Raw genomic sequence first — 11,280 nt, 5'->3', positions numbered from 1 at the left:
GCAGTACTGCCCTTGAGTGGAGACCCTCATCCCCATGGCCTCAGTCTCTCAGAGGTCCAGCTCCTACCAGAGCCCAGGTTTAGGCTGTAACTACAGGTGAAGTGTGGTCCCTCTGAAGCCCTGGTTTCTTTGGGGAGGGATGGCTGAGAGTGAGGGTACCCAGGCCCTCACAGTTCCCCAGTCAGAACCCAAAGCTCCTGTATACTCGAGAAGGCTTGGAGCGGAGGATAAAATATTGAGGACACTCTCAAGGGCTGCCTCCACACAGCCCTGTGTGCCCTCACTCCTCTGATTAGCACTTCCATGTCACAAATGAGGAGACTGAGGCTCAGAGACGCCAAGTGACTTATTCATGGTCACGCGGACACCAAGGATCAACTTCATGGCCTCAGACGCTCCGTCCCCCTGCTCCCACAGGTAGATTCCCATTGCTACTGAGTCAGCCTGGCCCATCAGAGTCTCCTCCCGCCTTCCTCAGTTTCCCATGTAAACTCATCAGGATATTGCATCCACTGGACAGCAGGGAAACCCAGGCCCTACCTACTTCTAGACACACACGCACACAACTTGGGAACAAGGAGCCAGGTCGAAGGGACTAGACCTCACCTTCCATACCAGATGGGTTCCTGGAATGTGAGCAGATGGGCCTTTTATGAATCACCCTGCTTCTCTGTTCATTTTCATTTGACTAACGTTATCGATCATTTTAAGCTGATTCCATTAAGTGGGTCTATATTGAGCACCTGCTGTGTGTTTGGAGTCTTGATGGAAAATGCCCACTGGCTCTTTCTATTTCTTTCTCTCTTTTTTTTCTTTTTGGCCATGCAGTTTGGTTTGCAGGATCTTAGTTCCCTGACCAGGGATTGAACTGGGGCCCTCAACAATGAAAGCGTGTAGTCCTAATCACCGGACATCCCGGGAACTCCCTGTTCCTCTATATCTGTTGAGATGTTCATTGTGCAAAGAAAATGACTTGAGGTTCCCCAGGTACCACTTTCACAGACCCCAGCAATGAAACCGGTTGATAACAGTAGATTCCGTTTGTCATATCAACAACTACATCTATTTTGTGCTTTGTGAATTTCATGTGGTTTTCTTAAGACAGCAGCTAACCGTTTTTCAACTCGGAGGGTTGGCTCAGTGGGAGGGAAGTTGGTTAGGAAGGAGAGAAACCATGGTTTGGGGTGGTCTCTGGCAAAGGCAGCAAACCCTTGCTCTGAACTAAAGGGGCCAGTGACCACCAACACCTAAGGCTGCAATCCCTGGCAGGAAGGGGTGGGTACGGTGGGTACTAGAGGGGTTATGACAAGGAAATCAGCAGGACAAGGAGGGGATGGTGCAGTGGGGCGACCCCAGAGGGGACTCTTACTGTCACTCATCCATCTAGTCACCCTCGCTGCTGGCCCCAAGCAGGCGTGGGTGGGGAATCACAACAGGCTACATAAGCTGCCATAATGTCTCGAACAATGAAATGGAGGAAATCCTTTATGCATGATTCAGTCCCTATGAAGACTGTCTCTCATCTGTAGCAACCATGCTCGCACATCAAGTTAAGCAAGGTCCCATGGAGACAGAAGGACCGACTGAACTCTGGGGACTAGGCTCCATGTAGTGGGAGCCGAGGGCAGAGATGGCCACATAAAGGGCCAGCTGAGTGGATGAAAGATTGGCCACCTCGGCATTGTGACTCCCTGCAACGTGCCCCATTATGACCATGCTCCCTCACCTGTTGGTGGGTGTCCGCAGGTCCTGACATGAGTGCACTGTGGGTCAGGGCCGGTGGTGGTGGGGGGCGGCCCGCGGCCCAGGTGGCCCTAGGACCCCCCCACCATGGAAAACCGGCTCTGGTATGACAACCTGGGGTGCTGCCATCAATACCAAGAAAGTACCCAGAATGCGGAGGACTTCCTACTCCTGCTGCTGGGCCTTGTCGTTCTTGTCAGCATTGGGATCAGCATGGCAACTATGGTCAGCGATGGTTGGGGACCACCAGTAGGGGTGAAGAGGGCTGAGGGTGGGAACCAGCTGCAGCCTGCACCTCCGTCTGCAGGAACGGTCTTGGCTGGGATGGGGGGTGAGGGTGGAGAGCCTGGCCTTCATTTTCACCCACCCCACCCCACCCCACCCCAGGTATGGCATGGGCTCCAGAATGCCTTAGACAAGACCATCTGTTGGATTAATCAGAAAAGTAAGTATGGAAGACGGGTAGGGGGCACCACACCCCTGCTACTCCCAGGGCCCTAGAAACCCAGGCCCCCAGCTTCCCAACCCTGAACTCTTCTGACAGTTGCCCTGCCCTCACGGACTCTTGCCTCTGCCAGATGAAATCTCGCAGGCTTGTGAAAGTTCCCCCAAACATCCTCCTGCCAAGGCCCAAGACGTCCACATCCACTGCACCCTGGACCCTGTGGAAGTGAAGATGGCCCGGCCCGCTTGCTACTCCCTGTCCTCCTACCATCATCTCCGCAACCGTAGCCGCAGCTGTAGCCGCCGCCCCTGCAGCCACCAGCAGAGGCCGAAGAACCGCAGACAATTCCCCTACAGCCGCTCAGGCTTCCGTAGGCCGCATCGCAGCCACGGGATGTCACAGCTGCGGCCTATGCCCTCCTTTGATTGGGAGGACCCGGACTCCTACCTGGAGGAGGAGGAGGATCTTTCCTTCCCACAACCCAAGTACCCGTGGGGGTGCTGGGGAGGGCTCTACCAGCAGATGGGCCTGCCCTCCAACGTGGGTCTCTGGGGCCGCCAGGGTGGGATCCTGGCCAGCCTGCCACCACCCTGTCTCTACCTGTCGCCCGAGCTGCGCCGCATGGCCAAGCGTGTGGAGGCCAAGTCCGAGCTAAGGCTGCAGTCCTTCGGGGCCCCCTGCTCACCAACCCGCATCTGGAGCAACGTGGAGGCTGACCAGTGGACCTCGTCTCCACCACCTCCCCGACGGCTGCCCCCAGCCCCTCGTGGGTCCCTGGGGGGCACAGCACTTACCCCTCAAGGGGCCAGCTCCCGTATGACTCCTGGGATCAGCGGCGGCGTGGTCTGGAGGGCTCTGGGCCTCCATCCGCTCTGGTGCCTCGGGGCTGCCGGCCCGAAGCCTGGCAGCGCAACTCGCTACCGGCCCACGGACGGAGCCTCCCCTGCTGTGCTCACAGCCAACCCAACCGCAGCCCGCACCCGTCCACGGGACACTTGAACTACTCCCGGGATCCCCACGAGGTGCGGCGCCGGGCGGCTGAATGGGCCGAGATGCTGCCCGTGCGGCGCCCTCTGGCCGCCTCCGCCTCCCTCATGGTGCTGGCAGAGGCCTCGTACAAGCGGGCCCCGGCTCCCAGCTCAGCACTGCTCCTCCGCCCCTTCCAGTCCCTGCCTGACGTCCAGGCTACCGAGCACCCTCCACCCCCACCCACCTTCATGCCACTCAGCTGGAACCCGGGGGGCAATGCCAACTACCAGGTGTATGACAGCCTGGTGCTGAAGCGGCAACCGCAGGAGGGCCAAGCGCGGGCCAACTCGCTGCTACCTTCCACCTCGGCCTCGAGGCCCTCTCTGCACGGGAGCCAGACTGGGAAAATGAACTGACCAGCAGCAAATGGGGGCGGGGGCGGGAGCGGCAGGGCATGGAGAGAGGAATAAAGAGCGCCAGAGTCCAGGAAACACTGGTGGTCTGTGGCTTGGAAGCGCCACTCCTTCTGCCAGCCTGGGCCCCTGCGCTTGGCTTCCTGCAATAAGAAGCCAGTGTCCCCTTCTTGGCCTGAGGGTCCCCTTAGTTTAGTGGTCACAATCCTGCCAGCAGGCCCCTCCTGGTCCTATGCCATGCACTAAGTACATCTGCAGCTGCAGACTCCAAACCCCTGGTCTCTGGGCACCTCCTCTGTGTCTCAGCTGTCCCTGTCCACAGAGAGCCTCATACAAGAAGCTGCTTCCATCTGGGAGGTTCCACATCCGGGCAGGTCCAGCTCCAGGCCCAGTGAAGGGCATGAAGAAGGCTGAGGCTCTGGACTCCAGCCAGGCCTTCCGCAGGGCTCTGAGGCCAAGGTCTTCCTAGTCTCAGGAGGGGCCAAGAGATGGAATGTGTCATTTGAACAAGTGAGTCAGCGGGCGGTGAGCGAATGATTGACCGCTCGAGGGGAGGTGTGCCGGCCTACAGGCCCTGTTTGACTGTCCAGGCTCAGCTTACCTCACCCTGGTAACCAGGGAATGCCCCTCCCTCACTGTGACCTCACCACCTGCCCCATTATGACCCAGTCTGACTCCCAGTTAAAAGTGGAGGGCAGGGGGCCCAGGCAGTCCTGGGACCCCCGGCCATGCGTGAGGGAACCTGCTACACAGCCGAGCCGGCCCCTAGCCCCGAACCCAGGAAATGCCAGGACCAAGAAGACTTAATTCCTCTGCTGCTGCTCAGCCTGATCTTCCTCATCGTGGGGATCAACGTGGTGACTATGGTCAGGGCAGGATCTGGGCAGCGGGGTTGGGGGATCCCTGGGGTCTTGAAGGGGCTGAGGTGGGGGGGCTGCTGGGGTGTGGCCGGACAAGGGTTGGATTTCAGGGCTAACCCTGCTCCTGGCCTCCCCCCTCCCCTTCTTCCCTCAGCTCTGGAGGCATCTGAAGAGATTCTTGCGGGCACTCTTCAATCGAATTTTCCCCAAAGGTGAGTGGGCGCCAGCGTGGGCTCAGGGGATGTGGGCCTGTCCCCTTTCTTCTATCCCTGCCTTGATTCTCAGCCCCTCATGAACCCAGGCCCTGACCCATCTCGCCTTTCCCCGCAGACAAGCAAGCCAGCTGTGTAGACAGCCATCGCATGCGCAGGCGCTGCTCCGTGGATCCCAAGAAACCGCGCTCAAGAGTTTCTTCCCGCCTCCGCCATCGCCCAAGCTTCCTGCTCGGGCAGCCAAACCACCCTGACTCCTGGATACGAGACAAAAAAGATGAGAAGGCTTCTAAGTACTGCCGGATGCCGCCTCAGTGTGGACGGGCTGGGGCTTCCACGCAGGTTCCACGGAGACTGTGGAAGGAGCGGGTAGTGAGAGCTGGGGAGGCCCCTGCTGTCACAGCCTTAAAGTCCCAAGCCAACTTTTACTCCAGGTAAGAGACATCTTCCAAGCTCCGCAGGATGAGCAAGGTGGACGTGTTTCCACTCCGCCTGCCCCAAGAGAGCAAGACTAAGACCCCAGACTCTGACCCAGCCCAGGCCCCAGCCCGGGCCCAGACCCGCCCCCCAGTTCAGCCCCCTGCGCATGCTCCTGCCAAGGCCCAGACCTTCTCCTCAGCCCACCCCACTGAGCACACACACCCCCCTCCCCCCCGTCGGAGACCTGCTCCGAGGCCACGCCCATGAGCACACTTCCGCCCCGGGCCCAGGCCTTCTCCCTAGTGCACCCCACTGGGAACACTCCTGCCAAAGCCCAGACCTTCTCCTCCACCCACCCCTCTGAGCACGCCCCACCTCAGGTCCAGACTTGCTCCACATTCCACCCCCCTGAGCACACCACCCCCCAGGCCCAGACCCCCTCCCCAGCCCTCACCCCTGAGCACAGCCCTGCCCAGGTCCATGGCCCTGAGCATACTTCAGCCCATACTCCAGCCCAGGCCCAAGCCCAGGCCCCCTCACCTGCCTCAGCCGAATCCCTGGGCCACACTTCTGTCTGCACCCTGACCCATGCTCATCTGACCTATACCCATGCCAACACTCTGGTCCCTCCCCCAACTGCTGCCCCTGCTACTACTCCTGCCCTTGCCCCTACACCAGCCCCTGTCCCGATCTCTGCCACAACCTCTGTCCCAGCGCTGGTCATGGCCCTGATGACCACTCCAGTCCCTTCCACCACCCCTACCCCCATCCTAGGTTCTATTTCCTCTACCTTGTCTGCCTTCAGCCAAGGCCTCTCCTCCGGCCGTGTGGTCTATGATGCCCGCAGGGTAAAGCAGAACTTATTCCATGTGTGTCCCCCTCAGAACTCTGGATATTCCAGAAAGGACTTGGGTACCCTCTCCAGGCCCCAAGAGAGGCATGGTCTGCTGAGCTCTGGTACAGCTGAACAAACACTCAAGCAATGTAGTGGGGACAGTGCCAAGCCCTCCACAGGATCCATACTGGGTTACCTGGAGTTGGGGAATATGGAATGGAAGACCTCAAATGATTCCAAAGACAAATTTGTACAGTCCAAGACCTTCCCTTACTGCAGCTTCCTTCCTTGCAGGTCTGAGAAGAGAAACACGAACCCCCAGACTCCAGTCTACCCCAAATTCCTGTACTCCAAGGATGCTGTACCTTCTCAACCTTACTTCCATTCTCAAAACAGTGCCCAGAGGTCACCATGCACCATGCCTCCACCATGCACTCTTTATCTACCTCTTGTTTCTCCCAGATCCTGGGTCCTTCATCAACACAGCAACCACCAGAAGCCCTCCACCTTAATGCAACCCCCCACCTTTCCCCCAACCTCCAAGTCTTCTCAGTCTGTCCTCTCTTCCCAGGGCCCCATCCCTCCCCAGTTATCCACTACTTCCCAAACCCCAAGCCAGGCCCAACCCCCTGAGCTTCATGAGAGTCTAGACCTCAACCAAGGCTCTGTCCTCCCAAGGACCCCAGGCCTTTCCAAAGTCTGCAGAGTTTCCAGAAACCCAGGCCTTACCACAAACCCAGGCACCCAGAAGAGTCCAGGCCTTATCCAAGACCCAGGCCTCCCCAAGAACACAGGCCTTGCTCAAGATCCAGGCCTCCACAAGCTTCCTGGCCCCCATAAGGGTCCAGCCCTTACTCAATACTCTGGCTTATCCCAGAGATCAGGCCTCCATAACAACTCATGCCTTATCCCAAATCCTGGCCTCCACAAGGATGCAGGGCAGCACATACCACGGACTTCTATCCCACCCAGTCAGAACTGCCGCTCTCCCAAGGCTCAGGTGGTCTACAATGACCTGCTAACCTTCTCAGAGGTACCTGTGCTGATTGTGCTGCAATCACCCTCCCAGCAAGCAGGCAGCCAAGGCTGGGTGTACCACCCCAAGGATACAGTTCCTCCAGCCTGCCAGAATCATCGCCAGATGTCTACGCCTCCCAAAACCAGCTGGAAGCCCTACCACCCGTCAGGCACCCGGCTCGGGCATGTGGTCTTTGACGCCCGCCAGAGACAGTTCAGAGCAGGCAGGGACAAGTGAGAAGCTCTGTCTCCCAGGCGCCTTCACCGAGAGACCTCCAACAACTCACCGGAGCCCATCAAGGAGTGGGGATATCAGTGTGCTCAGAGCAACTTAGAAAAAGAGGGGACAGATATGCATGAGGAATAAAGAGACAAGAGAAGTGTTCTGTGGTTGTTTGAGGACATCCACCCCAGCCCCATCCCACAGGGCCTGATGAGGACCTAAAATATCCCTGCTTTCCCTCCGTCGCTGTCTAGCTGAATCTTTCATCCCCAAGGCCCTAGAGCTGCACTGTCAATTACAGTAGCCACTAGCCAAATGCCTATTAGAATGTAAATTAGTTAAAATTAAGGAAAATTAATTCTGTTAAAAATTAAGTTAAAAAGTTAAAAATTCTGTTCCCTGGCGGTCCAGTTGTTGGGACTTGGCGCTTTCACTGCTGTGGCTGGGGTTCAATCCCTGGTCGGGGAACTCAGACCCTGCAAGCTTCATGGCTTGGCCAAAAAAAAAAACCTCTGCTCCTCAGTGCCACGACCTTCTAAGTGCTCAGTAGGCACATGGAGCTAGTGGCTACTGCATTGGACGGCACAGATTTAGAACATTTGCATTATCATGGAAAATGCTATTGCAGAGCAGTGCTTTAGAGCTTAGAGCAATTTCCCTTTCCCTGTCACCCACCCCCAGCATCTTAAAGCTCCCCCAGAGCCCAGAGAACTTAGCTATTTTTAGCGTGGCTCAGAAGCCACCCTCTGGGGAGGAGGTAAGATGTGGGGATGGACAGCCAATGCCTGATTTCCCCAGACTGTGAGAAAGAGCCCAGGCTTCAGTTTTCCTCATCTGGTCTCTTGGGTCACGACCAGATGTATGGAAACTTGCCTCCCCCGTTCTGGGCTGTGTTTGGGGCTCTTGGTTACTGAGGGAGAAGACCTCTCTTTGTCAGTGACTAGGAAACCTTGTGTTTTAGGCTCCCCAAATTGAGCCCTGGATTCTGAGGGTACCCTCCTTCATAGGCCTCTAAATATTTCGAGGTGTCTCCACTTAATTTTCTTGCCCATGGACTTACTCCCAGTTCAGTGTGGAGACAGACCCCTGGGTAAAAGGCATGTAAGAATTCCTGCTCCAGTGTGCATCGGTCTAATCTGTGAGCGTGTCTCTGGTGTCCTGTCTTTCTGTCCTATTATTCTGGCTCCTAGTTTCATCCTGGACCCTAGCTGTGTCCATGATAACACTGGTCGCTGAAAGCCATTTCCTTCCCCTGATAATTTTTCATTGCCCTGCTGGAGCTTCCTCTGGACTTGATTTTCAGTCCTGATAACTCTTCTGTATACACACATAAGCTGCGAGATTCCAAAGCGTTTTCCCTGCCACCACTTGTGTGTCTGAGGTGGGCAACACTAATATGTCCCTTCCCTGAGTCAGATGTCCATCCCTGGGTCACTACATGCACACTATCGGTGTGTTCTTGTCTAACGTTACCACCGCCGATTCCAAGGAGATACGTCCCAGCCGGAGAGCCCATTTCCAACACCTCTCTGGCTCAGCTCTGACATTGGACAAGTCATGTGCAACCTTTCTAGGCTTGCAGTCTCATCTCTAAACTGAAGTTATAATTGCATGCAAGAACCCTTCTAGATTTAAATGACCAGGGCTCCTCTACTCCCAAGTGAGATGTAGAGTCCCCTATTTCTCCGCATGCCCTAGTGTATGTCCCTCATTATTGTTTGCTATTCAGATCCATCCTATTAGGCCTCTGTTCTGACCCCAAGGAGTGTTTGTGCAGTTCACCTGGCCTTGTAAAGACACAGAATAGTTTATCATAAAGACACAGAATAGCTTACCTCCATAGAAACTACAACTACTTCAACGGAACAGGAAAGGATGTGGGGGCGTGGCCCCAACGCCCTGGTAGCTTTGAAGACAAACTACAACTCCCAGGATAGCCGCGAGATCTCTGCAGAGCAAAAGGAGTGACTGAACTCTGACTGGAGGCAGGGCTGGTCCGGAACCACCCCGACAGTCTCCAGAAAGGGGCGTGGTTATAATTTAAGGGCGTGGCCTTACAGGCAGCAGGAAGAAGTTACCTGTTGAATCTTCCTATCCATTCTCTTCCCAGCCTTTGCAGCTAACCCTAAGAGGGAAGCCGCAAACCACTAGCCTCTTCTGAAAAAGAGGTAAGGGGACGTAGACAAGGGGCAGCGAAGGAGGCTATTGCATTCCTTAGGAGGGGCCAAACAGCTACTTTCTACCTGCTGAGTCAGGTGAACCGTTCCATGGGGGCGGGGACCAGCATATGAGAAAAGGGCAAGGACGGAGGAGGTATTTATTTGTTCTCTTTCAAGACTAAATTTAGGGCCCTTCGTCTGCAGACCCATTGGCGGACTGTGTCTTGGGAACCCTCTTGGCCTCTAGAAGAGCAAAGAACGGGGGCCAGTTTTCCGCAGCAAAAGGTACGGCCCGTCTGGGCTTCCTCCCGTCTGTGTATTTCCTAGCCCCCAAACGACAGAGCCATATGGCTTCCGCGGTCTGGGGGAGTGCTCCCTGGTGGGGCCCACCGCCCCCAGCCCCAGCCCGGCCGCTCACGGACATCGACTTCTGCTCTGCGGCGCAGCTGCAAGAACTAACCCAGCTGATCCAGGAGCTGGGTGTGCAGGCGAGCTGGAGTGAAGGTCCCAAGCCAGGACCAGATCTCCTGCAGGCCAAGGACTTTGTTTTCTCTTTGCTTGGTAAGTAACCCTCCCAGCCTTCGGGAACTTGCAGCTCTCAGCTCCGCCTCACCCCGCCCCGGCTCTGGATCACGACTTTACGATCCCTTCTCTTTCCTTAGGTCTCGTTCACTGCCGGGACCCTCGCTTTCCTCCTCAGGCAGAGCTCCTGCAACTTCGTTGCGGGATTCGCGAGGGCTCCCTGGATCTGGAGCCTGCGCCTCTAGGGCCCTACGCTCGGGGACCTCACTACGACTCCGGCTTCACACTCCTGGTGCCCGTGCTTTCGCTAGATGGCACTGGGTAGGAGCTGCAACCGGACGTGGGATCCTGTTACACATGGCTCTTCCTCCCAGAGCAGGTACGCGGAACCTCGGTCCGGGAGGCATGGCAGGATTGCTTAGGACCCCCAGTCCCAGGAGGACGTGATTCGATCCACCCAGCCCAAAGCAAAGAAACTCCCAAGGATCCGCAAATCTCTGTGGACCAGCTACACGTCACTGAGCCTGAGGCACACGAGTCTTTGGAAAACTCACCTAGTAATGTTTCAGTGCCAGAGTTGCCTCAACAAGACGTAACCGATGTTGACTTTCCCTCACCACTGAAAAAAAACGAATGGTGACGTCACCAAAGCAACCGACGTTAGCCCAGTGCCACAGCCGTTGGAGGCTCCGGAGGCATGGCCCACATTGTGCCCCGCCCAGGTGGCTGCCCGGTTCTCTGCTTCGCTGGCTGCGGTCACTGAGTCCCCGTTTCCGGTTCCGGGTGCCCCGCGCTTGGTCCACGCAGCCCGCCACGCGGGGATCACCACCATCCTCCTGGCTACGCCCGGGCCCCCGCGCCGCCTCCTGCTTTTCGACTTGATCCCCGTGGTGTCCGTAGCCGGCTGGTCCCAGGGGGCTCGGAGCCACTCGTGGGCCGGCCCGCTGGCCTCGGAGTCGTCTTCCTTCTCCCTGGTGCCCGGCGGCGGCGGCGGCACAGAGCGGCCGGACGCCTCCGGCTGGCAGCTCTACTTCGCCCGCCAAGAGCTGGCGCTCAAGACGCGCATACCCGTTCCCCTGCTGCAAGCGCACGCGGCGGCCCAGGCGCTGCTGCGCCCTCTGGTGGCCAGGACTAGGGTCGCGGCGCCCTACCTCCTGCGGACGTTGCTCTACTGGGCGTGTGAGCGGCTGCCCGCGCCCTATCTGGCGCGAGCCGAGAATGCGGGCGCCAGCTGCCTCGGGCTGCTGGATGAGCTGGGCCGGGTGCTCGAGGCCGGGACGCTGCCCCACTATTTTCTGAGTGGCCAAAAGCTCCGTGCGGGGGACCGCGCCGATTCGCTGCTCGGGGCGTTGGCCCTGCCCGCGCCCTGCGCGCCGCTGTGGAAGAGGCCAAGGCTGCACGCAAGGGGGGCGGCTTAGCCGGCGTGGGAGGCGGGGCCCATTAAAGACGCTGTTCCTACTAA

At 57.7% G+C, this 11,280-nt stretch overlaps 2 protein-coding genes and 1 pseudogene across 2 annotated transcripts; all 3 read left to right on the top strand.

Moving 5' to 3' along the window:
• Positions 1-1,813: 1,813 nt before the first annotated feature.
• LOC101287879 (uncharacterized protein SPEM2-like) lies at positions 1,814-3,908 on the top strand. Its single transcript, XM_012539357.3, is given in 4 exon segments — positions 1,814-1,968; positions 2,131-2,188; positions 2,322-2,945; positions 2,948-3,908. Coding segments are annotated over 4 exon segments (1,446 nt in total). The 5' UTR covers positions 1,814-1,830; the 3' UTR covers positions 3,574-3,908.
• A 390-nt stretch (positions 3,909-4,298) lies between these two features.
• Positions 4,299-7,393, top strand: LOC117199133 (uncharacterized protein SPEM3-like). The gene is given in 5 exon segments (XM_033417739.2): positions 4,299-4,436; positions 4,585-4,642; positions 4,761-5,294; positions 5,297-7,206; positions 7,208-7,393. Coding segments are annotated over 5 exon segments (2,682 nt in total). The 3' UTR covers positions 7,250-7,393.
• Positions 7,394-9,082: 1,689 nt separating this feature from the next.
• Positions 9,083-11,280, top strand: LOC101287115 (transmembrane protein 102-like; annotated as a pseudogene).

This window comes from Orcinus orca, chromosome 19 (assembly GCF_937001465.1).
Source record: "Orcinus orca chromosome 19, mOrcOrc1.1, whole genome shotgun sequence".
Classification (NCBI taxonomy): domain Eukaryota; kingdom Metazoa; phylum Chordata; class Mammalia; order Artiodactyla; family Delphinidae; genus Orcinus; species Orcinus orca.
This window is presented reverse-complemented; position numbering and strand designations above follow the sequence as displayed.